Consider the following 27,887-nt stretch of genomic DNA (forward strand, 5'->3'; position numbering starts at 1 on the left):
CCAAAACAACCAACCAAAACCAAAAAACAAAGGCAGAGGTAGGCCTGACTGCACCACATGGCTCCCAATGAGATCTCCCTTTAGGTGAAGGCTTGGCAAACTCTGAGAGACATTGCTAGTGCTTGGAAGATCTATGCTAAGCAACATACTTTGAATAGCCTTTAATTTTTTACACTGACAAAGATTTCAGTTATCTGGCAGGAGCCTTATCCTGCACAGGCTGATGGGCAAACAAGAACTGGGAAAGCCAAAGCCTAAAACCGTGCGTGTAGGACATAATAATATAAACAAATTGTTTCTTTTTTGCATCCCTGGAGAATGCAGATTCAAGAGTTTTGGTACTTCACTGTAATGATCAGCCTCAGCCAACATTAACACTACTGTATGAGTTCATTTTAAGTGTATTTCTGATTTTTCTTTCCTTATTAAAAAGAACTAAAGCTTTGAAGCAAAATTTTTGTTTCACAAAAGAAAACAATTTCATAAACAAAACAAATTTGCAAGAGAAGTTTTCATTATGCTAATTATCAGTGGGTGCCACAAAGTCTCCAGGTGCTGGATGGGAGAGTATTGGACCTAAATTCTTTTGGTGACATTGCCATTTTATCCTTAGAAGTAATCTGGAAGGTAGAAGGAGGTTAAGCACCCAGATATCTTTGGAGACTTAAACTGAACTCTTAATTTGGGTATCCAACTCCTACTGATTGGGAGCTGATGACAGGACTTTAAAAACCTTTGAAGATTCTGCCTGCCATACTTCAAGTTTCTTTGTCATGAAACAACCTCAAAGATTTTTCATTTCTTTTCTTTAAATTATATTAATCCTTTTCTCTTTCAACCAGTATTGTAGCTGGGATTATTGGGAGATACTTTAAATAATACATGAACAGACTTAAGTATTTTATTAGGGAAGGAAAACTTCTACAGAACAAAAATGCTACAGGTATTTAAGACAGGACAACAATATTTTTCACTGCCAGACTACTTCCTCCTTTGACCCAGCGATACACACATGGAAGACTAAACGTGGATCACTTTTTCCGAGGTTTTGTATGGTATTGTTTCCACATTGGTAAGATATTCCACCTGCCCAAACGCACACAAAGAGAATATTATGAATGTTTCACATTATTTTTATTATGAAAAATCACAGGAAGTACACTGATGCATGTTAAAAGGAAAGATGCTCCTACATCAGTTCTTCCACCTATATTTAACAGTGGAGCAAACTGGTATCCAAACTTATACAGCTATCTTATAAAATTAGTTGTTAAAACTACCAAAAGCAGCAGCCCATCTAGTATCACGTCTGCTTTTTTTTTTTCTTTAAAGCCAGTTGAAGAGTTGAGAGAACTCTAAAAATGCTTTAATAGCTCAGTTCTAAGATGATTTTCTATTTTTAAGATTATGCTAAAAATGCTTTTAAACATTTTGCAAGAGACTTTGAAAATCTGTACTTGAAATTATGTCGCAAGAGACTGCACTGCACCTGTGGAAAAGTGGACTGAGGAAAGCACTAAATGGCAATTGCATTATGACTACAGCCGTGAAATCTGAAGTTAAGGTGTAAAAAGTAAATTCCTTAGAGCCAACAAAGCAAGAAAGCTAGCATGAAAGACAGCAGACATTTGATATCCTGCTGAAGAGCAGTCCTTATGATGAATTATTGCCCAAATCAGTAATGTTGTGATATGTGCTGAGGGCTCTTTGCTCCTGTCACTGTTATGACATTGGAGGATGCTTAGCAGTGGTACCCTGTACCAGTGGACAATATGTCACAGAATTGTGCCTGAACAAATGAATTAAGAAAGCACTTCATTGATAACAGATACCCCCTGGGAAATTACTAGTTAAGCATGGAAGAAGGGATATCAGCACAGGAATTTTAAGATGTATGAGGAACTGGAACTGGTTAACAGGAGTGCAGGGGACCGCTCACAGCCTGTGTAGAAAGAGGAACATTAGGCTGGAGGAAAGGCTAAGTTAAAGATTTTTGTGGGGTGTCTTTTGAGACATCTAATTTAAGAATTAAGAGCTAGGACTGGATTGATAGCCTTGACTGATTACAAAGTAGGGAATCTTAATACAGAAGATGATGAAAATCTAAGAAATTGGAACACCTTTTGGCTTGGAGCAACAAAAATGCAAACCCCTATACTCACAGACCAGAAATCGGCCTTTTCTAACGGAAGTTCTGATAGAAATGAAGGAAAAGCTGACCATATTTGTTGACCTACAAATGGTTATAACTTACCAATGGTTATAACTAACCATTTGATGTAACCCTGAATCAAACAAATTTATTACAATGAATTAGAAGACTTGTTTCCAGTAGAGGTGAGGAAACAAACCCAGAAAGCCTAATGCTAACTGGAACGAGAAGGCAGAACAGCAACCAGAATGATGTGACAGAAGGCTGAAAGAATGAGTATTATGTAGTATGGCAAAAAACTAAAGCTGTGATTTTGTGACTTCTTTTTAAAAATGTATCTGCAGCTAAATATAAGGGAGGAAAAAAAGCATGAAGTTTAAGATGATAATCAAACCATTACTGGAATCTGAAACAACTTCCTTTTAGGAATAATGAGGTCCAGGAAACGTAGTGATTAAGATGAAACCTGATAAAATAATGGGATTATATCACACTATCAATGTGACAGTAAAGGCTCACAGACCGGAAGGGACATTCTGAGTCTCGGATCTCTACATCAGAAATGAAAGATCATAAATAGGCTTCTGCATGGGACTGTTTTAAATGAGCTTTTCAGGAAATTGAAAGTGTGGTGCAAATGACCTCAAAGGAAAGAAATTTTCCTGTGGGTACTATGAAGGGAATCTGCTCATTTGGTTTGTGTTATCTCTTTCAATTTACAAAGCCTATGAGCTTTTATAAGTACATTTGATTATTTTTTAAAAAATGTATGCATTGCGACTTAGCTTCCAGTTGTATCAACAGCATTTCGTAAAGGACTTACTCATCTGACTAAGAAGCAATGGCTGCCTGCATATCCCAACAAATTAAGAGGTGCAAAACACCAAAACCTTCCTCTTATCTATACAGTAACCTGAGCATGGAAGCTTTAAAAGGCCAGCAACACAAGAACCACTTGAGATACAGCAGCCATGGCCCTGCTGAACCACCATGGGGGGAGTATACAGATGGCATATTCACACCAAGCTTTCTGGCTCTGCTCTGCACCCTGCTACAGGTAATAACTCCTTGCTAGCAACAGCAAAGCTGGTAATCTACTTCTGCCATCCACCTCTCAACCCTGCAGCTCAGGACCAAGCCCAGAGTCGTACTGCCTTGGGATGTTTCCAGGGGCTAGCAACACAACTTGCTGAAGGCAAAATTACAAGCCTGCTGTTGAGCCCAGTCCTGATTTTCCCTATTACGTCTTAAAACAAAAGCATCATGCTCCAAAGACACAAGACCGCCTAATATATACATGTATCACTCAGAATCCACATAAAATCAACACAAGGTAAAAGCCCATTTCTCATAAAATTATGTAATTCTCATATTGCTAATCCCTGAAAGTCACACTCTGTTTTCTTTTTCATATTTTTGTTACATTTACCACATGCAAATGTAACTGGGTTGTAATAAAGTTCCAAAGATGTCACTGTAACCTAAGTGCTGAATTGCTCTTAAATCCCCATTAAAAAAGGCAACACTGAGTTAAGGTGGTCTCAAGAACCCTAGCTCTGACTTTTATCTGCACACAAGCAATAGCATAAACATCTTAATTTCATGACCAGAAGCTACTTGTTTGACAAGATATGACATTTAATTCAAAGCAAAGTTGACACTGACAGAATGAGGTAGCTATTCAGTATTTTGTTTCATCCTCATTCAGAGTGTAGTACCAAGTTATTACTTATGGAACACCATCCAAATGTCACCCTCACTACAGAATAACTCATTCTATTATGGACTTTTTGAAAAAAAGAACTAAGTAGCTGAAACTAGGGTCTGTCAAATTAGACTGTAACCTCGGAGTAAGGCACAAAGACTTTTGACAAATACCCAGGAGTATAAAGTGAAATAATTCTTAGTATTGCATAAATTGACAATGGGCTGAGTGGCAAGGAGCAGGAAAGAAAATATATTGCCCCCCCCATGCCAAAGCTCACTTTGTGTGGGAGGGGAAGGGAAATCTGCAGCAACCACTGCAAGAGAGTCTGTTTCATCCATGCCCCATCTGGAAGGCACCTCTGCATTTGGAACAAAGTGAAGCACCAGAGAATTTTTTTTCTTGAGACTCTGGCAACAAGCCCAAAGCAAGCTGTCAATGGAAATCTTCAAAAGACTGTGACTCACCCAAATAATGAATGGATTTCCAGTAGGCCACAGCAAGCATCTGTCTGCCTGAGGACTACTCCTCTCAAACAAATTTCACAATCCTGCTGCAAACCAGGAAGGCACTAGATCTCCTCAAAATTAAGGAAGTATCATTTATTTACTTATATAAGCAAAGACATAAATTGATCTAAATCTAGGAATCACTGCTTCTCTATCCTCTTTAACACCCACCCCAGACCTGTAATTTCACTTTACAGTTATGAGAAGTTTCATTTTGGGTATCAAATTCCTTCTGCTTTCACCTCTGCCTCACTCTGCATTCATTTAATGCACTATTTCCATTAAACTTGGAAGAGTTCCCAGCCCAGGGTCTTTCTGCTGGAGGCAGATCCAGAATGGTACAGCCCAGGATAGCAACCAGTTAAATCTTTTCTAATCTCCACATTCAGAAATGGTGGCTCACAGCAGCTGGCACGCAGGAATGGAATAGAGCAGGCAAGCTCGTATTTCTCTCACCAGGCGAAATTAACAAAAACAAAACCTGATTTCTCCTTCTTGTTTTTCTATTCTTCCTGCTCCCCAATATTTTTCCTCTTTCAAACAATTTTTCCCCCCTTTGTTTTGTTTGAGAAGCTTAATGTTTGGCTGCCTTCTGAAGAAACGGGCACAGTGACAGATGAAAGGCCGTATTCATCGCCTAATTCAGAATAGGGAAAAACCGACTGCTGTGCATTTAAGATTCTAACAACCTTACAATTTTGTATAGCCGTTTCCCCCAACCCGTTCTTTTGAAGAAATCTGCTTTTATTCTGTTAATAACTAACCACAGTTGCAGCAGCATGGATCCGATTAGCAGTTCTTACACTACAAAGGAGGGGGGGAAGGGCTGTGAACAAGGTTGCCAATTTGTCCACCTGGGTCCCCAGGAGAAAGATTAGATGAGGCGCTTGCTCCTTTCTTCCCCACTTGCTTGCTGCTCTGCACTAGACAGACTTCTTCAAAGCTCAGCCACTGACTTCTTTTTTTTTTTCCTCTTTTCTCTAAAGTCTCATTTAACTGCCCCTCCACATGTTTTGCACTCTGTGTCACCACGTGCCTCCAAAGCAACAGCGTGAATTGGGATGAGAGGGGTGGGAAAAGGCTGCAGCTGCAGCTTGCCCAGCACTTTCTCTCACACCTCTGAGGGGCCTCGGAATTGCTGTTAGATTTTGTACATTATATTTTCTTAAATTTGTGAAAGCTGTTGGAAAAAAGTGTCTGTGTTCTTTAGGGAGCAATCCGAACCTTGTAATCATACCATTGGGTTTTTTTCACTTTGTCCTTTTGAGCCTTTTGAGCCTTTGATAAAAATGATAGTTTAGCTTGCATTTAGACTGAAGCAGAAAAATCACAAAGGGTTGTGTGCATTTAATCATCCATAATTACTTGAGACACGACATTACATGTTTGTTAACACACATGCTTCAGCTAGAGAAAAAAACCACTATCCATTTCTGTAGAAAATGTCAATTACACAGAATATAAAATTGTAACTGATGCAAGTGCTCGGTATCTAAAACTTCCTAACAAAGACCAGGGTAGTATTTCTTCCTTTTCTTTGTCTCATTTTTTCTTTTGAGAAATAAACCTTACCCTGCCACACATCTGAAACTTAGAATTTCAGAATTCCATTTAAAGAGATAATCCAAGTTCCAAAAGGAAGAATTTTTCATTATTAATGCTCATTCTCTAAGACTGCATTTATAACCATAAAGAGAGTTTTTCTCATGTGTCTACTGTTTTTAAAAGCCCGAGAACCACATGAAACATAGCAGACATATACTTCTAGTATTTGCAACCTAATAAAAACCTTAACTCCTAATTTTAGCATTACTGAATTCTAACAAACCAGGTTATCAACTTTCATTTATAATATCTGCAGTGTGAAAACATGTAAGATACTATGGAAAGAGTGAATATGAACTGAAATTGCTATTTCTTATCCATATTTCTTTTCCCTCAATCCAGCTACACACAAGAACTGCTCAGAATAAATATTCATTATCAGGTGGCATTAACTCAAAAGACCAGCAGTGGCGAGTTTCACTCCTCCCTGCTCCTCCTGACTATCTCAAGTTCAGGCAAGCAGATGGAAATCAGAGCAGTGAACTGGCAATGAACTATTTTGTTAGTCCTGCCTGCTACTTACCACACTAGTCTATTGCTTGTGATTATTGGATGTTCCAGTAGCAAACTGTATGTGCTCTCATTGATACTGTCCTCAAAAAGAATGAACTCTTAAGACAGTCCAGGGTTTTGTATTGCATTATATTGCATATTATACAGCCCTGGTCTCAATGGTTCTCAGGATAGGGGAGAAAAGAGCAAGTTGCATGCATAAAGGATAAAAGCACCTTGAGGCAAACTGACTTCCAAAAACCATTTGGTGGGACTGATCTTTCTGAAGACAAGATATAACATGCCATATTTCATCTTGCCTGACACTGATAAGCTCCAAAGACCAGTACAGAAGCAGAGCAATTCTTCATGTATTTTTAATCAACTGAGAACTTTCATCTGGCGAGCTCCCTCCACAAGGTCACACACACCACGCACAGCCACGTGCCTCTCATTCAGTTTGCAAACGCCAACTTCTATGTCAGCTTCTGTTTGGAAGGGGGAGTATCTACGTTAGCAAGCACTGGTTATATCATTTATAAACATGCAGATGTGGATTATTAAAGATTAATGCATTTTGCGATTGGTGTCGGCATTCCGTTTGTCTCATGCCGAAACCAATTCTGTTCTTCATTAGTCAACGACAACCCACATCACCCTGTTGTGGAAGAGAAATCAAAGGTGCAGGCATGGATTGAGAATAAGTGATAGAACTGATTACTGAGAAACTTAACGGTTGTAATCAATCAACACATCACAATAATTTGGGTCCGCTGCTATCTGTAGATGGGGAACAAACAGAAAAGTCTGCTGCCAGAGTGAGTTCTTTTTTGTTTGCTTTCTAAAAGCCCACTTTGCAATCTGACTTCCATATCTATCTATGGAGTGATGCTATCAAAGGGCCATTCAAATCCTTCAAGCCACAGCTCCATCTGGATGAATTTTGTCCCCACTGAAGAGAGAGAATACCTTGCTTTTCATTAATTAAAAAACCCCCAAACATTAATGGAAGGTAGTGAAAATGTTCTTATTTGAGGCTAAATGGCTACTTTCTAGTTAGCCCAGAAATAATCCAAGTCATATTTGCAATTGCTCCTTCTTCTAAGGAGGGATGCAACACATCTCCATCCAGTCAAGTCACACACTAACTATGAAGCATGAAAGCCACTTTGAGTATCTCTAAATGGCAATGATCCACAGACCACCGACAAACTCAGAACTGCATCTTCCCATCCCATCACAGAAACCAAACCACCAAGGACATTTATGCTTTCTTTTTTGTAGGTGTAAGCAATTGTCTGTCTTCAACAACAAAAACACTTCTCCAATTCACTCATCAATCACAGCTTAGCAATACAAAGGATGAGGGAATGAAAGACAACCTTTTAATTTATGATAATACACAAATTAATGCCCTATTTGGCAACAAAAGGAAGGAAAAACAATCTATGTTTGTATAGCCAAATAATGACAGAATTAAAAACCCTCAAATGTTCAAATCCAAATGTATGCTGCATTAAATTTCTTGACAAAAACTGAGTGATTTGAGCAAAAAATCCCCAAAACATTAGAAAGCAATACACAAGTTAAGGATTAAATATAAACAACAATTGTCCAATGATGGCCTTAAGTATACATTTAAAACTAACAACAAACATACCCATCAAATCTTCACGGCTGTGGTCAAGTGTATTTGAATTTTGTTACGTGAGCCAGAGCACATGCATAATTATGCAAAGATTTTAATTGGATTTCAACAGCTATCATACTCTAGGTGGATATATACCAGCATGGGGCTACCAATGACTCACAGAGCTACAAGAAGTGGCCTGCTGTACGTGTGCTGCCACAGCGTGCACAGCAGTGGATGCCCTGCCATGCTGGCCGTTCAGAAACTGACAGGATGGTGAAGAACCCTGGCACAACAAACCAGGTGTGGGGCAGAGGACAGTTATGGGGATGTGGGTGATACAAATCTCGCCTTATGGGGGAGGTTTATGTGAAGCCTTTCTAGGGTGCTGGATGACCCTTAGTGCTGTCTTCCATGGGCCCTACAGGATGTTCAGTCCATTGGGAAAAATGTTTGTCATACAGCAATTAAACACCAAACCTGAAATGTGTGACTTAAATATCAATACTGATAAATCAGGTATTAACTAACTGAAGTCACTAAAACTTACACCACCACCACCACCCCCGGGCATGCTGGCTTTGGTGAGCTACTGTTTTCCTATCTGACACTTTGAGCTGATGAAAACCAGCAGGTTGATGGTGCTGGAATATGAAACCCACTGCCATCAGGAAAACCCAGCAGAAGGAACCTGAACAGCATGTCTGTCTCATTTCACCTCTTGCATCTGTTCTGGAAAGACCACCTCTATGGAAAAGGACACCTCCTTGATCTCTCTGGCCAGCCTGCAAGTATGACAGCAGTTTTCATAAAGTCTTTTGTAGCATGGACTGTCCTCAAGAAACTAGGTTGAGACAGTAGTTATTTCATGAAGCCTTGAGACAGACAACAGATTACTCATTAGTTGTGACCAGGGCTGAATTCTAATAGGTGTCACAGGTTAGATGCTCAATATGCTAAAAGCAATGCCTGGAACTAGAGTGCCTTATTTGCTGATTTTTCCTCTTGTCAAAAAGACAAAAAACCCTCTAAATGTTATTCAAAGCCTTCAAAAGAAAGGAGTTTAAAATACTGCTATGTGAAACATTCACATATTTCACTTGCAAGTATTCTAGATTTGAAAAACTGCTGAATAGATGTTCTGTGCACTAGCAGTGATTCAGAACATAGCTGCGTCAATGGCATTTTGTGGTTTGTGTTTTGCTGGTCTGGGTGCCAATAAACAGCATGCATCTTCCTTACAACAAGCTGTTGCAAGATTTTTGCCTCCAGAGAAACCAAGGGAGAAATATTGATAGATGTGTTAAAATAATCTTTCTAGACAGGGGGATCATGTCCATTTTGCAAGGATATAGTCCCCTTTCCTGTTTTGCATTTATTTTAGGATATCTGTAAAAACCTCAACAAAAAATACAGTATTACAAATTCAGTCTCAGATGGTAGTCTTGAATAATGTCTGAAAAGAGTCCATGCCATATAACATACCAGTAGTGAAGGCAAATGGAGTAAAGCATGTGGAACAGCTCAGTTCCAAGCAAAAGGATTTTCCAAATTTTGTTTAAAACAAGATCTGTCTGACCAGCTTATCTTACTGCAGCCTCTTTTGGAAACTCATCTACTTTTAGGCTTCTCCTTTTATAAGGTATTAAAGAAAGCATCACTCCTATTCAGGTTTTTGCATTAAAATATCCTTTTGGATGATGGTAGACTGTTGCATGTTTTTCCTTTCTCTCAGTATGTTAGTCACTCTAGTCTATCCACACATTGAGTAGCCTGCACACCAAGGCAAGATTTTCTGTTACAGCTCTCTCTGGACATTCCACTCACTTTTTTGCTTGGAGTGTTACCTGCAGTTCTGTGATTCTGACAGGTCCTGGATTTCAAGCCAGCTAGCTACCAACACACGAGGGGAAGACCTCCAGGTTTGCAGAGAGGAAAGTTGATCACTGCATGGGGCACATCCACTGACTTACATAATTATCAGAATTAAAAATTGGGAGTCTTTTTAATCAGAGTAGGGTGCTGACCACTGGTTAGCCTACATTAGGATGACTGACAACAATATTCCTAAGTGAGAGCATCCACACATGGCTTTCTTCCTGAAAATTATTAACTCCAACTGTAGCAATCTCCTTGGTGAAAGAAGACATCAATACAATTGTAATAAAAACAAGGGTGCAGCAGATGCTTAACAGAATGAAAATAAGAAAGTAAACGTAATGTATTAAAAGTGCAAGTCAAAATACCAATCTATGTGAAAAAAAACCAACTTGTACATGTTTCTAAAGATGGAATTGGCAATTTGTTATTACTATAGTGCACTCCTCTCTTCTAAACAGATAAAAATGCTGCAGAGCTTTCAAGATAATAGAATCTATTAACTTGTACAAAATTGGCTTGTCCATCATGGGTTAAGGGATTCCTGGCCTATCAGCAATCTTCCACAGAACTCTTAATATTAAAAATTTTTGTTGCTTACACCGCAAGGGAGAAAGAGCTGACAAAAGCCTTTGGCCAGTGAGATCAAAATTGGGGATGGGGGGAGAAAGGGGAGTTTAGCTTATTTACATTTTTGCTTTGTTAGTAAACTAATGGAATGGTGGGAAAAGGAGGGGAAAAAAAAAAAAAAAAAGAGACAGAAAAGTGAAATTAACAGCCTGTAAATCTTCTGGCAACAGCAGTGCATTTTGATGATGTGCTGTGTCAGCTTCCACTAATGGTTTAGGGTTGAATCAGGCACAGTTCAAGACCCAAACCAGTGCAGGGCATCACATCTAACTCGTTGGAAGAACACATACCCTAATTATGAAGATGGCTACAAAATAAAGAGATCGGGATTCCTGGCAAAGCAGAGTAATGATCTACTTAATCAGAAATCAGAATGCCATTTTGAATCCCTACAAATTATAAAGGTAGGATTTCAGTCTTACAAGGAATGTGCATCTGAACAAGATGTGTTAACATTTTGAGAGAAAACTACCTTTCTGAACAAAACTCATCACAGTTGCTTTTTCTGCTCATAGGGGTTAATCTTCCTGGTCTATTCTAGTAATGTAAATGGAAACAAAAGCTGTATATATGTGTGCCACTTACCACACAAAATATCCCTACAGTGTTTCAGGGAGCACAGGAAGGAAATGCCCACTGAGCTAGGGACATGCCAATGCCAGTGCTGCCTGTGCCAGTCCATTCCTGTGAAATTCGCGGTGTGTGGCAGAAAGCATTGTGGGGCGGCAGGCTAGAGATGGGGTGGGGAGACTGCTTAAACAGGCAGTGCATGAGAATCAGCCATTTGGGAGATTTAATAGGAGGCTGTATGTCTGCCCTTTTGATGTTAAATTAATCTTCAATTTTGTTGCAAGGAAGGAGGCATCTCGAAAAGGACACGTCTCTTCCAGTAAACCCTGGGAAAGCAACACCTTTACTTTAACGGCCTTCCCACCAAGAACCCCCTGCAACATTTTGGCTTTCCCTAGCCATAGCTATCAGCAACACAACAGCTGCTCATTTCACAATGACTTGCTGGAGAGAGAATGATTGAAAGAGCCAATCTATGTCACATGGAGAAGCTGTGGCACAACATCGCAGGAGGTAATAGGCGAGGAATGAGGTCAGAACAAACAAGGGTAGGGTGAGAATGGAGAGGAAAGTAGCAGTGAACAAAATTACTGAAGGCGAGATGCTGTGCTACACAATCTGTGTTTCAAAACGGCCACAACCTGAATGCTGCAAACAGCCACAGAAATGCAAACAAGCTCTGTGATACTTTTTCACAGGGTCTCATGAACATAGCTGATAAAAAAAGCTACCAAAGCCCTAGTAACGAAGCACAATGGTGAGAACACACTTAGGTGAAAGCACAGTCTAATTCATACAGCTTGAAAGCCCCAGCATACGGCAGCATCCCACTAGTGGCAGGCTTTAAATAGCAGCCTTGCTCATGTCATTTTGTAGCTTGAGAAACGCTGCTGCAGCAGCAGCAGTGCTACCGCAGCTGCCTGGCTCCCCTCTGGAGAACGCCGCATCAGCTCACGCCTGGGAGTTCACCTTTAGCAAAGAGCCGCAGCGACCAGGAGCTTGCCCACACTGGGGAAACGGTGACAGGGGATTCTGATTCAGCATCATTGATAAAAATCCTTCCTGAGGAAGAGCAGCTTCTGTGTTACTACACAAGACCAGAGAACCACACAAAATGGTGGCACAGTTTGTGTGAAGGGGCAATACGCTTCACCAGGCCAGTCAAAAAATGAGCTTTTCAGCTCAGCTGAAATGATGAAGTGACCCTGACCTTTGGGCCCACAGCCCTTCTATTTTTACCCCACAGGGATCAATTGATTTCATAAAAGTTATTACTTTTCCCTACACACTGTCCTGTTCCTGTCCTTATCTGTCATGGCTGCAGTGAAGCTATTTTCAACATCACAATATTCTTTCCCTATTCAGCAATCAGGCTGCTAAAATGCCAATCCATTTACTTGCCTGAATCTGACTGTGGGAAAACATTACCTTTCCAGCTGGGCAGACTGTGTGGCTTCACTCAACAATAGGCATGAGTTTCTGCACCACGTACTGAGAAATAAGCTACAAATACAAAGATACCATACTGCACATCATGAAAATACTCTCCTCCTGCTGCTGTCCCCAGTATTCCTGCCTCATCTGTGCATGTGCTGCTGGTCAGAGTGGCTGGAGAGGGAAGAAATAACTGCAGGGTGCACATGCAGCATCATGGTTCAACATGCTCAGACACATGTAGCAAGTAACATTTCTGCATGCACTGAGGTTATTTCTCTTTGCTTATCTAGTTTAACCTCTGTATACAAAGATGTACACACATTTTACACAGATACCTTTGCACTGAATACCAAATCACAGGCTACTTACTGAACCTTAATCTGCATTTTTGCAGTGTATCTAATGAAAAGGCATCACTACTTTTGTTTCTTTTAACTGAGCAACATGTTGACTTTTTTCATGGTTCTGCCTGCAACTGATGTTATCCCTAGAGTAATGTCAGCACTCTCCCACACTTAGGAATTCCCCTAGTATTCAAAACATCAGAAAATCATCCAAACCTTGAGCATGAGAAAAAGAACAAACTCCTCTGAAATATCAAATACGTATTGCTGCCTGACCTCCTGCAAGTAATATGCCAGATGGGTGAGGACAAGGTAAAAATTGGAATTACTGCATGCCTTCTCCCTCCCCCCCACTTCTGATTATCCTGATTTTCACAAATTTCTGAATGGACATCAATGACTGTGTGACATACTCTCTGTGGCACAAGAAAGCAAGTGGAAAGCATGTCACTGGCATTTCAGTTCTTACTGGTGGGGTCTAGATTACTAGTTACTTGTTGAACTTTGGATATATTAAGAAATAAATAATATACTGTACTCATGTCCTAAATTATATTATCACAATATAGAGTTGGGGAATCTCTGTCTTATCCTATGGGTCTGAAACCACCATAAAAGGCCAAGAGCCAAACCCAACAAAAGTACACAGTAAAGCCAAAAAAGGGCCTTGTAAATAATACAGAGAAAAAAGGCATCAAATAGTTGACACACAAACCAAACACAAAACGTATGATCAAGTATTCATATTAGTTGATGATAAAGACATTTATCAAACACATATATTGGTTCAAGTTCAGAATACTGAGCATTCCAAGGGCTTGGCAGATGAAGTTTATTTACATGCAACTGACCCCTGCTTAAGCATGCATTTTTTGTTGAAAAAGACCCTGAAAATTCAGGATGCTCAGAAAATAAATTAATTTAGAACACAGGATCATTTATTCAGTAAATCTGTCTAGTGATTAAATTTTGTTTGTAGGAACAAACTTACCTGGAATACTCGCTGGAGAAATGGGGCCGGATCTTGACTGGTTGCTTCCAACGGGAGAGCCTACGGGGGAAGGTGATGGGCCCCCAGGGATGCCAGAGAGATGTGGAGAAGCATGAGGGGAGAAAGGAGACTGTGCAGGGTTGCTCTGCTCCCCTTGGCTGCTCGTAGAGCCTGAAGCACTAACAGCTGAGCTCAGGGTTGCTTCGGTTCCAGTCGGCAAGTCATCAATGGATCCAGATAAATCCTGAGGAAAAAAGAACATGAGAAGTCACATAAACTAATACTCAGGCTACAGGGCTCAAGAGGTGGCATGGCAACGAGGTCCACTTGTTTACTTATTGCAGCAGGTAACTGAAAGGTTATCTGCAACATTGGTTCATGTAGTTAGAACATGGCAGAAAATGAGGATGGTATATAAAATACTCCACTTAATGTCTAATTCTTTCAAGAAAAAGAAGAAGCAAGGGCAACAAATGAATTGGAACCCAATTCACTCAACACTGAATTTAACCTTTTCCATCTGGATTAAGCTTTCAAAATTAATGCCACAAATTCTGCCTGAGCGTACTAAAACTAATGAAAATGATACATCAGTTTCACTTGCACACAGTATTTCATTTTGGAGTTTGCTACCACTGCAATCACAGCTTACACACTTCACTTTTTAAACCATCACCAAAAGGAGAGAAGAAGGGTGTGAAATACTCAGTCCTTGTAACACTCACATGCAGCTCCTTAACCTTGCAGAAGAGTCCTAAGAGGCCTTGCCCTCACCTCAGCAGCAGCACAGGACCTGTTGGCCAGCTAAGGGCAAGAAAAGACGCTTCTCTAATTTGTTCCATTACTAGCATATAACCCAGTTTCTCTTGAGTTTCATTTGACTACACTGATAAACCATTTCAGTTTAACCAGTTTAATCATTGCTGCAATTTCCTCCATAGGCCAAAGCACATGTGAATTTTAGCTAGGAACTGCTGGGCATATTCCCCAAAGCTGTAACAGGGCAAGAGTTGCATTGTCTTTGGATCTGCAGGAATAATTTATTTATTTTTCAAATCATTGTAAAATCAAATATGGAAGACAATGTCAAGAACTCTGTGACAAAGCAAGTATGTGCTCCTTAACTGTCAAGAAAAATGTTAATTCCTAAGCACCACACAAAAATCTCACACAAACAAAAAAGCACAAAGCTGTGCTTCTGTGACTGTTGGCAAGGCATAAGTCAAGAAGCATGTTACTATTTCTGTTAATGAGCTGAGATGCAAACAAGAGGCAGAGAGCTGCCACATATAAACCAGGTCAGTAAATGACCTTTGAGGCTTCCAATAACTGGGATGACCCAGTGTGTTATCTAGCTGATTCTGACTTCACTGGTCTGGCTCATGAAAGTGGTTACATTGTAGCAATGGGATCTGTCCTTTGTTCCAGTAGCACAAAAAGAACTACACTTTGTCTGAGCAAAATGCTCAGGAAACAAAGCCTTACTGCTAATTTTCATAACAAAAAAAAAAAGTTATTTTTAGAAGTTACAGAAATTGGGTGAAATGCCAAGCGGTGTATTCAGAGTCCTGCCCAATGCTGACCGTCTCCATTACAAGGTGGGTTCACAGTCAGTCTTCCCTAACAGTCAGTCTTCCAAGGCATGGAAAGAGTAGGATTAACAATTTAAACACCATTGGAATTTAAACACATTCATTGGAAGCCACCTTTAAGGCTAAGTGTTATTCTTCCTCATACATAAAGGTAGTAAACAACCCACCCAAATGATAGCTCTCTGCAGGACACCTCACAGACTTTATTTCCAATGAATTTCCATGAGTACTTCAAGCACAGCTTTCACCACAGGTTAATTTTGCTTTTTCTGACAAGCACAAAATTGTATGTGTATTTCATTAGGCATATAAAAAGCAAAAATTAAGTCTGAAACTTCAGTCTTTGTGTGGACTCAGCATTCACTCATGAGCAGACTTCCAAATCCCTACAAATGGAAACGTAATTGTGAAATGGGCAATAAACTATTTTCATTGTTTCTCTTTTGAAACTATTAACTGTAGAAAATATAAACAAGAAGTAACACGATCTGATACCGTATAGAGCCATGCTAGACATTTTTCACAGTAGAACATATTCGACAAACAGGTAAGCAATTACTGCTTTTCCATACATAATATGCTATTCTTCTAAATGGAATCAAATTGCTGCTGTCTCAATGTGTAACAAATGCTGCAGGAAGTGCTGATAAAACAAATGCTGCTGAAAAGCATATAATAAACCCCTGAAAACTGAACATAGCAGAATAGAGCCTATTCTAAAGAAGTACAAATTCTGCATAAAAAACCAGATAGGCCCCCAACTGATAGAAGATATAGAAAGCACAGGGGTTTATGTTTAGATTAACAAAGATTTTTAAAGGGTGTGTGGATTAAAGCTTTCATTTGTTTTGGCAAACCATGAAGTACTTGAAAAGCAAACATGCCAAAATAATGAAAAGCTATGAAGCAGCTAGTACTGCCCATGATTAAATTATCTGTTATTCAGAGACCTAGGCAAAACCTAACCACTTTCCACAGCATCTCCCCAGCTTGCAGAGCACGTGCATAGGGAGGAATTTACGGAGGGGAATGAAGTTCACTTTTTCCATCATATCCCATCTGACTTCTCCAGCCTCCCAAGAGGACGGAGTGACTGATGAGGCCCAGGTGTTTCCTCAAGTGCTTGCCTTCCAGGGATTTCCTCACCAACCTGATGCAATTCCTTTACAAAAGCCAAGAAGAAGGAGGAAAACTTGTATAATGACAGCCTATTTAAAGAGTGAAACCACACCATTCTCCCCCAGTACATGCAGAGGGAGCAGGTGGGTGGTGCATAATGTAGTGCTCTGTGGAAGCTCCCTGTGAAGACTCAGAGTAAGCACTGGGATTTCAACCTGGGGCTGGGAAGCTTTACAATCAACTTAGCTGCTGAAGATGGCTATGGTAGCATTCATTCATCAGACCCATCAAGAAAACTGGTAATGTGGTTGCTCTCAAGGCAGCATGAAAGGCGGTTGCTTGGGCTGTGCGACACAACCTTCACCTTGTGTTAGGGGGGGGGCTATAATGAGAAATACCAGCTGTTCTGCACAGACTAGTTTGCAGATCATTACTTTGTATTTTTTGTTAACATACATTTCATGGCCTTACCTAGTCTTCAAAAGTAGAAAGGCCAAGCAGGAGAGCAACTGGGAAGCTTCCAGCATACAAAGGCTTTAGAAACACCTCTGTTATCTACAAAATCTAATTGGCAAATTAAAGAGAATGAGAAAAAAGACTTTATGTGAAGCACCCGGACAGAAAGAGCAGAAGTTGACTTACTGTTCTCCTATTATCAGTATTTTAATGCTTGCTTTTACTTCGGTTTAACAGAGCAGTAATGAAGTCATGTGCAATTTCCACATCGCAAACATTTATTTAGATATAAAATACTGTACACGTATACATTATATACGTAAATTACATGGATATACTCGCATTTACTTAGCATATCCACATGTAAAGCTATTAAAAAGCCTACTAATAAGAGAAATTCACAGTGGTTTAAGCCTACAGCCTAGTTAACAAAGAAGCTCTGTAACTAATACTCCTCTAGAGGACAATTTAGTCAGCAGGGCACCAACTCTATTCTTCTTTTATAAGTACTATCAGATCTATGATGCCTGTAAAGAACAGAGAGACCTTACTTACTGCATCTCATTCAAACCAAGGCACCTTCAAGCTACAGTGCTTCCATTTATCTTGTTGGAAAGTTGGCAGGTTAGGTAATTGCTGGGATTCTTTTAAGGGGCTGAAGTCCCCATACCCTAAGGCATGCCTTAAATTTTGCCTCTTTTCAGAGGCTTTTTCTGGAAAGCAGTTGTTTCTTCCAGTAAAATGTAGGAAGTCAAGAATTATCAGAAACCTATTGTTTCTTGTAATCTGATTATTCTCATCTATAGTATTAGTATGAATGTATTTCCAAATGTGGCACTTAATCTACAAAAAAATGAAGGACAAAATATTTTTTCCCCCTGGCACAAATCCATATTACGCTTCTATATTCTCTATGTCAGCTTTACAGCCTGTATTATTCAGGATATCCCAGACAGCTTTCAAAGTTCATTTCTAGATAATACCTTGATTAGAAAGTGGAATGTCCCTCTGCAGGATTTATCTCTTTCAGCAAAGTGTTTTATCTCTGACTATCTTCACTTCTAGCCTCACCTTCCACCCATGCACAACCTTTATTCTTGTTTCTTTGACAAGTACAAGAGCTAAAATGAACAGGATCGCATTGTGCTTGAGATTATAATGTTATGCCTTCCTGGTGGTATGATCTTATCGGACTGACAGGAGAGACAATCTTGAAACAACACACCAATTTACTATTGCAACATGGTCAGCAAGGGGTAGAAGGAAGCAAACTGCTTATACAGAGCCAGGAAATACAAAGTTACTTACAAAGAGAGCACACACAAAAAACCCCCAAGCCCCCAGTATACAATAACATTAATTTACTCAAAGAATACATTCAGATCCAATAAATGGCAAAAATGAGGCTACAGTAACTTTATAATAACACCACAATTTCACAAAAAGAGTGTGACAGGATTATAAAATTCACCACTGAGCAAAAATGTACAAACTGCAAACATTTCAGGCATTTGCCAGTCTTGGCTCAAGAGTACATCAGCAGACATAAACCAAGATGTTCCTAAAGAGATCCCTTGCTAAATATTTCCAGTTGAAAAATTATAAGCACCTTTCCTGAAATCAGTAAAAAAGGGCAAGTGTGGAGCATACCCTTAAGTAACCCTGTGTTCACTGACAGGTACCTGTAGTTTGGGGCCCCTCTTGCAGGGATTGTGCTGAGCATATACAACCCAGGGTTTATTTAAACTTCCCAACTATTGCCTACCATTTCCTTTATGCTCAGGGAGTAGAAGAAAAGCAGAGGTATTCTGTAGATATTGAAGACAAACAAAACCTCCTTGTCTCCAAGAAGCTGAAAACCCCAGACTCTGCCCTACCATCCATTTTGCTAGCACCAATCCCAGTGCTACACCTAGGGGAACTACAGCAACTGACCGGCTGCAGGATCAAAACCCTGCTACTAACTCCACTGAGGCCTTCCTCCAGTATTTTTCATTAGGATGGCAGATGGTGCTGCTCAAAAGACAGGATCCTGCATGAAATACACATCTTTGGATTGCTTGATATAAGCATAGTCTGTTGATATAACACAGCCCATGACCATACAACCTAATACCCCCTAGACAGCACACACAGAAGAGGCAAGCCAGCAATACAGAGGAATGGATGCTTGCAAGTGCAAGAACCAGCAGGAGGAAGACATCCCCTTAAAGCCTGAGGTGTCCTTGCAGAACTGCTTCACTGTTCTGCAGACTGAAGAGAAGTGTATGTTACATCATATGAGACAGTGGAGCTGGGTAAAGCAGCACAATCTGCTCCCCTCACAGCAACTGTGGCACTAAGAAAACACAAGTAGCGCTCACAGGTCACTCTCCACTAAAGGGCACAGAAGCACCCACTTGCTGGCCTGAGCACTGTCTAGAGAGGTTTGCTGCTTACAAGGAGCTCGCATCAGGAAAGTCATCCAGAGATTATGAAAACTTGAACATCGCGCCGACTATTGTTTGCTACCTCTGTTTCATGTGGGCAACAGCGATACAGCCAAGAACAGGCCGAGGGCTATCTATGATTCTGTGAACTTCTTAACATGAATCAGCTCTTTAGAAGTAAAATTATATATACACAAACACATTTTACATGTAAGTATGTAAATATATATTCAAGCAGACAAACACTCTGCTATTGTTTTGGAGCCATGGGGGATTACGAGCAATATGCTCTGTAATTGAAATTAACTTTGAACAAATGATTTGGCTGACAAACACACATAGGAACACAAAGGGAAAAGCCACAATAGCTCTGTTTAAATTTCAAGATATTTCTAAGGCCTCTTTTCATCACAAAGCAGCTTATAATAGCATGTTTCAAGAAGTCTTCCAAAGGTCCTGCTGGTCATATTGTTGAGGCAGCGAGTGAGCTAAGAGCCTCCCATAGCCTGCACACAAGAAAACCGTAAGGGCTCAGCAACTATAGGGGTGATGAGGAAAATCCTTTCATTGTCAAAGGCTGCTACCCCATACATTGGTGTCTTGCTTCAGTGGCAGATAGTTATGACCCACAACTAAGCACATCAAACACACTTAATGCACATCCCTCAAAACCCCTCTTTAACAGGAGACAGCAAGGCTGCTGTTACATTTTTTGACAAATTGCCTTTTATACTCTTACTGAAATGAATTTGGAGACAGAAACCAAAGTTCACTCTTTGAATCTTGTTAAATCAAGATTTAGAGAAAGAAAAGTAGACAAGATCACTTTCATTTCAAACACCTCCTTGAGGTAAAAGCTTGATTTTTATTGACAGGCACAGCTCTGCCACAGAGCATGCTGTTGTAAGGAAAGAATTTGTGTCATATTAAAGACTTACTTGCAAGCCAAATCCAAACTTTGACAACAGGTGGGTAGATGTACTAGTAGAGGTAGGTAGTCATGGTACTTGTCAGTCTTACTCTGTTCCACTTACTAGATGTTTTAGTGTTCGTAGCCAAATTTTTTAACTTCAAACTCTATGTTAAACTACTCATCAACTACTCTAGATGAAGGAAATTCTGAGTATATGACAAAAACACTAGATGCTTTCATTAAATTTAGTGACAAAGCACCACTTGCTAGAGAATGCAGTCCCTTCATTCTACAGACCTCACATGCTTCCCAAAATAACTCAGTTACTGAACTGTGCTGTGCTTCCTCTGATACCTTTTCAACCTTTTGGATCCTGGAATTACACCTGTCATCAAGAAACTACAAAACAAGAACTTGGAAAAACCGATTCATGTCACAGCTCACTACTTAATTGCTAAGCAAATGACTGTTTTAGACAGTTCTTACTACTAATTTGGATAGGAAATTCTTTAAAATCCCTGATTAAAAGTGCACAGAAAACACTGTTTCCAAGAAAAGTGTTAGTTGTAATAAATAAATAAATACCTGTTGAGAATAGGGAAAGAGCAGAGGAAGGTTTCTTTTTGGTTTTTTAAAACCTTTTTATCCTTTAAACCTTTTTACCCTTTTAAAAACAGGTTCACTAAAGCTGGTATGAGTGTTGCTTCTGACTTCAACTGACTTGAGTTTTCCTCCAAATATTTAATTTGAAAGTTTCACCTGCCACATGCAAAGGATCTTAAGTGGACTCACTGCAAAGTCAGAACTAAACAAATAGTCATACCTGTTTTTTCCCCCATTCTTTTCCTTTTTTAGGTAATTTCTGGTCCTGCAATATGAACACCAAAGCATACATGATGAGTTGGTGCAATCACTGGCTCAGATCTCAGATTAAGGACCTGAGCTGTTAGGGCTATGTAGACTGTGCAGAAGAGGCTGTGGCTGAAGGCACACCTCTCACATGTACCTGCAGGCTTGCACTTTCACTGACAGTGAACACGACTGTGACAGCACAGTCCACCAGGGTCAAGAGGCGTAACTAGCCTTCCTAGCTGCCTAGGCAGGACTGCCACCCTGATGAGAAATATGATTTTGTTCTGCTGAGTATGGCGTATCGCACTGTAGCATTCAATTCCAAGTTCATTTAAGCAAGAATATTTTCTTAGTAAAGCAAAGGATGTGGGCTTATAAGACAATCTTAACTAAAAATAAAAATTGTTGACCTGTTGATATAGGTGTCCAAGAACAGAACATGATATGCCCATATCTGCCCAACACAGGATGAGAAATTGCTAAGATGAATATAGCCACACTTCTGTGCCTGCACTAATGCATGGTGGATGATTTGTTTGTCCAGACATGAGCTTTACAGCAAAAACAACTAATGGCAATGAGAAATTCAAAAGGGACTTTGTAGCTTTGAGACACTAGATTGAAGGCCAGACAACTTGCACACCTTCCTGACTGTGCTGAGTGCCACTCATTACAGGATTTGCAGCTCCTCAGGAAGAGGGTTCCTAAGGTCTCCAGCTGCATCAAGAAATCTCCTAATGGCATAAAAAAACAGTTGCTAGTTTACAAACATTGATTTCTGTGTATGAAATAATAAATACTAATGACCCATGTGCTATCAAAGCAAACTGATAACATCTAGCAAAGACTGTAAACAGGTAAGACACAGTTTGTCTGACAACACCACGTTTTTATATGGAAAATAAACAGTAAATCTCCAGAACAGAAAAACAATAACAGAGCATCTCTCAAGATACAAACTTCACTGTTTATCTCTGCAGCAGAATGCTTAGCACGTAGAATTTCTGGAAATAAAATTTAAAAGCAAGAAGCCACAAACCCTTAGGAGTAATTTGTTTCTTCAGTATTGTAGCAAAGAAAAATCCGCAGCCAACTCTTGTAGTTACAGCATCAACTATTTATCATCAATAAATCATCAACATTTACAACAACCAAATCAATGAAAACCACAATAAATTGCCCCTATGAAGAAGAGCCGTTGCATTTGCGTAACAGAACCTAATAAAGCTTAGTTGTACGCACATTATGTCCCATCCACAGTTTTCTCAGTGCCACCCTTAACCATCCCCAAACATAAATCCCTTCAGTTAAATATGTTTTTAGCATATAAGGAACAATGAGGTGAGACATCATAACTTTCTTCCTTTACAACCTTTTGGATTACAACCATATTCTAGAACATGTAGCCTACAGCTACCTCCCAGGGAGAAGACAGACTAAACTGGCAGGATAAAACAGAAAGGAAACTAACTGAAGGAAAACAAGCAGTGATCCAAAACCTTTCATGCTCTCTGGAGGCTGCTATTTTGGGGATTGCTATCCTCTTCCCTCTCTGAAGCAAGGTTTGAATTTGGCCACTGGGTGACTCCACTGCTCACCATCCCATCCTGCTTTCCTTGCTCTTCTGGCCATGTTGAATCCAGCATCACAAAACCACAAGGAAAACCCCACAGGCCTGCTATTCCTCTTCCCCTTGTTCTACTCTCACAGCTGATGTAGAATGAAATCAGATCAAGTAAGCAAGATGAGTAGCCTCAAATCACAAAGACAAGTACAGATCTGGACAAAAGCATACAAGAAAGAGGGCGGCGGCGTTACCAAAAGAACATATGGATCAGTAGAAGTGAGAGACACCTAACATTTTAGCAGGAGCAGCAGTGATACAAACCAGAAACTATTGCTTATTGACTTTATTCCAATTACACTGGCTACCATACTTTTGGCAACTTGCAGCACATGCAGTCAGAGATCATGTATCTTGAGACTACTTTTTCAAAACCTAGATATTTTGCAGTTGTGTCTCAACCAAGAAAGAGCAAACATCACTTCAGAATACCACAACATGAATAGTGGTAAAATTCACCCCACGTCTATTCTGCAGGTCATCCACATGTTTCTGCAGAGCCGAGATTCTCAGGAGGTCTATATGCGGGGTAGCTCATGTAGCAGAAGCTCTTTAAACACAACCACATAACCTCACGTGGTTTTACTGTGTTTACTACTACAGACATACCTTGAGTCACAACACACCTATTCTGCTATTAACATCTTTCCACATGTGCTTCTCAGACTATCCCACATTGCATTCAGAAGGTGTTAGCTGTGATGTTATGAAGCTAGGACCCACAATACTATCTGATTCAGGGTCTGGAGGACTGCAATTGACAGAACGGAAAAAGTGTTGGCCCAATAATCAATTGCCCACTGAACATGGAAAGCAGATCTTTTCATTCCACAGTAAATTAGACAAGCTGATAATTAGCAAGCTGAGTGGAGCACAATAAATGTCTTAAATAACTGATGAACCTATACACCTGTATGGCCAAGGTTTAAAAGCTTTTGTTCTACAGCACTTGTCTTTTTTTTTAATTTCCCTTTTTTTGGCATATTAATACCCTTCTTAGAGTTATGGTTTGATAAAAAGTATGTCCCAGCAGGTTACTGTGGGAATAAGGATCTACAAAACAGTTTTTCATTAGCTTAGGGCTTGTGCATGTATCATACTGTGCCTCTTTCTTCTCTCTCCCACAACACCCTGCAACCAAATACTACAATTCAATGAGATGGTAAATAAGCCACAGACATCTTCAAACTTCACAGACTTCAAAAACACAGGTGCTCCAATAACTTCCTATCTCTTTTTCTTGAATCTGAAGCTGAAAGATAATGTATAGACCAGAAAGAGGTATGTTAGAAAGGCTTCCTTTTTACAGGAACTGAATAAGGTGACTTGCCTCAGAGAACAATATTAATTAAGCCATATTCAATAAAATTGGAACAAACTGGATATGCAGTGTTATGTTGGGGTATCAGGCAGAAATTAGTGTAGTAACATTTACTGCAGTAAATGTAGCTTAATTTGCCACTCCAGACTCATTCTCTCAGCACCATACAAGAATCTCTAATCCTCCTCCCTCTTTGTTTCCCTTTCCCTCTGAATCCAACACAACACTGGCAGCACGTAGTCCGACAACCAGTAAAGAAAGCATCAACGAACAGGGCTGTGATTGCTCTGATGCTCCACCCTTCCCACAACACAGACAAACTGCTCACTCCTTTCTGAGGTTTATGGGCCACAGCAACAAAACCAAACAATTACCCGTAAGAGTTGTTCATTCCACCCCTCCTACCTCTTCGTTTTCCAGTAACCTGTGAACGGGTTGAACAACGATATCCAAGACAGTAATAAAGCAGAAAATAAACTCTCAGCTAGTATCTCGCACATGCCAGCTGGAAGCAGAGTCGCTCATCACCCCAAGTTCTGGAATTCACATCTATTCACAGTAATTCACTGCTGGTTGGCACACTATTGTGCAAAATAATTGAGTGGCAAGGGAAGGCGGTATTTTGAGATGATATGGCTTTCACAGACTTGGGTAGAACTCACTTTTCAGAAACCTCTATATAAATTTCAAAAGGCTTTTGAAATCCTAGAAAAGTGTCTCAACCTCAGATTTCTTTTGAAATAATGTCTTGATTTCCCTAGTAGGAAGGATAACTTCTGGTGCTTCAATTAAGCTTGAAGAAAAAGTTCTGAAAGGCCAATACCCTCCTCTATCTACTGCTAAGCATACTGCCCCAGTTGTGGCACCAACTTTGCTTTTGGGGAGGGGATCAAGTTATCTCAAGGCTAAGATAACAACATCCTGTGTCCTGACTGTTGAGTGAATTAAGTTCATCTTTATCCAAAAGTTCATGATTTTAGGTGCACTCTTGAAATCCAGCAAATGAGGAGAAACACAGAGTCACTACAGATGTGTTAAACACATAGACTAGGCAATCTACAGAAAAAGCAATGTATCAATTATTACTGTTCTTTAACTAATATATCATACAAAAGATAGATTTTCATAGTGAATTGTTAAAGTTAGCTTTTGTGAATTTTTGAGTGCCTGAGCATGCTTCACAGTTGCAGCTCTTTCTTATTGTAAGACAAGACAGGGAGTCCTGCGATCCTTTAGACAAAGCTTTCAGTAGGTTTTTCATCCACAATTTCCCTCAGTTTGAAGGGAAGAAGGGTTGATAGCTGAAAGCATTCCAAGAAATCACAGGATGTACAACAACTGTGATTTGCAAAAATGTGGCTGTTGCTCCATGGACCACAAAAGGCAAGACATTTGGCAGTGCCTTACTGAACAGGGCACTTCCATTTGCCCTCTTGTATGATGGTGCTTTACCCTCCATCCAAGGTTCCAACTGTCCTTCCCCAACAACTGCCATGCTATGTCCCTGCAGTGGCTCTCTCCAGTAAGCACCACTGCAATAAACCTCCCCTACCTCCCTCACAACTTCTGAGATCTGCCGGATGGAATTATCAAACCAAATCTCATTTCATACTCTGAGTTATTCATTAGACAGACCACCAAAAAAGAGGGGAAAAAAGCAAATCAGTAAGTTGAGATCTTCAAAGTCACAAAACACTTCTGAAGGGTGCTTGTCAGAACAAACAAATGTACCCAAGGAATGAGCAGCCTTACGAATTAAAGTGAAGAAATGAAGGGAAAACATAGGAAAATTTCAACAACCATGCCAATCTGTTGCGAGCTGTACCAGTGCCAGTGAGCGGCCTTGGGGCGCCGTAGGATTCCTCAGTGCAGTGCCAAGCTCCAGCAATATTGTTATGGTTAGAGAGGAATTTCTCACAAGAGCTAACAAAGGCAGAAGGTCATAAATAAACACAGCAGGATCGCCTTGTCAGTTCTCATTATTAGCACTGCAGGCACTTGCTTTTCTATGGGCTGCTCGCAGGTTCATTTAAGTGTAAGAGCTCCTCCCCAGAATTTCACATGCTCATAAATAAAGACAACATTTCTTAAGGAAGAAAGGTACACCTAAGTTGGTTTTTAGTATTTTTTCAGGCACACAGGGGTACATGAGCAAGAGCTACTCATTCTGTTTGCAGCAATCCTGTCTATACGTATCCACGTGTGCTTCTTGCACTGGTCAAAACCTCATGTGCAGCTAACCCTAAGCAGCAACATTGTTCTACACAGGCCTTTGTAAGACTGCATCCATTATGAACGAGGAGAGCTTTCCTACTGTAATAATGGTCACCAGAGTTACATCTGGGCAGGAAATGAGGTTGAGCTCCTAAACTGATCCTGACGTGCATTATACAACCAGGAAAGCACAGCTGTGTGATCATTATTGCAATTATAAAATGACATTTAGTGTTAACTTTCTTTTGTTAGTGAATTCTGAAACAGAGAGGGGGCAGTACCAGTACTCAAGGACTACAAATGTGCAAAGAAGAAAGGGAAAAGTTCTTAGTGGTCCTTCCTGTCAGAAGTTAACAAACAGCCAAGTGAAAACACCTCACCTCTCACATACAAATACCCACTTATCTCTATATATTCATACCTATGTGAGTGAAACATGAGTTCTGTGTAAAACTAGATGCAGTTTAAATAAATTAACACTCTCACATAGTGCATACTGATTTAAAATTGCATATGTAGTGCTCTTCAGAATATTAGGCGGAATACCAAGATTCAGCAATGCTATGTTTGGAATATTTTTATTTTCTATTTATTACACTGAGTATAAAAATGTAGGATGTAAAGGCTCACAACCTTGGAAACATCATTGTTAAAAGTAAGTAAAATAACAGGGGTTACGTCATACAGGGGATACCAGAGGATGCCCCACAGGAGAAGAATGCTGCTCAGTCACCATCCCTTTCAACATGAGAGGTGATAGAATACCTAATTGCTCACCTAATAAAAAACCAAAACCAAACCCAAAACACTGCTTCTTTCTGTGAACTGTACTGAACACTAATGTACTGGTCTGTTAAACAGTTGTGCCTATCTTTCTAGTGGGCTAAAATCTTACTAACATTATCATTACTATAATCTGTGCTATCTTGAATTTCTCATCTTTTAAAGCAACTTGCATGACTGACAAGGAAAAGCTCTGGTGCTTTGTATGTTTCCTGTGAGAAGCTTGGGAAAATAATTTCCTTCCAATTTGCTTTTTATCCCATCATCTGCTAACAAAGGAAGTTGGTTTGTTAGTCCTGATGTGCTACAGAGGCAAGGCCATGTTCAAAGAACTGTTTCTCTCAGCTGCACAGCCCTTCGTTACACACCATTCATCATTTATCAACATCAGGACTTGTTGGAACAGTCATTGTGAACAAAAAAGAAATCTCCCTGTTTAACTTGTTCAGTCTGCCAGTCCCACTCCCTTCTGCCTCCATGCTCAGGCAGGTTTTGTACTTTGGACAGCAGGCTACTGGCCATGCTGTGTGTGCTTCTTAACACAGCTGACCACAACAGGAGGAGAGCAGCCTCTCCCTTCCACCAGCTGGTACAGAGTCTTTTTCCAAATTGCTGACCCTATTACCTGTCTTCTACCAGAC

General features: G+C 40.0%; 1 protein-coding gene across 7 annotated transcripts in view; it reads right to left on the minus strand.

Annotated features, from left to right (window-relative positions):
• The window catches only part of ARID1B (AT-rich interaction domain 1B), a 333,914-nt gene that overhangs the window by 82,460 nt on the left and 223,567 nt on the right, over positions 1 to 27,887 (minus strand). For all 7 annotated transcript variants that reach the window (XM_054162697.1, XM_054162694.1, XM_054162693.1 and 4 more), the window contains one exon: positions 13,944 to 14,187. In XM_054162697.1, the coding sequence (XP_054018672.1) occupies positions 13,944 to 14,187 (244 nt within the window). The remainder of the gene's footprint in view (positions 1 to 13,943; positions 14,188 to 27,887) is intronic.

The sequence above is a fragment of the Dryobates pubescens genome, chromosome 6, assembly GCF_014839835.1.
Source record: "Dryobates pubescens isolate bDryPub1 chromosome 6, bDryPub1.pri, whole genome shotgun sequence".
NCBI classification, from domain to species: Eukaryota; Metazoa; Chordata; class Aves; order Piciformes; family Picidae; genus Dryobates; species Dryobates pubescens.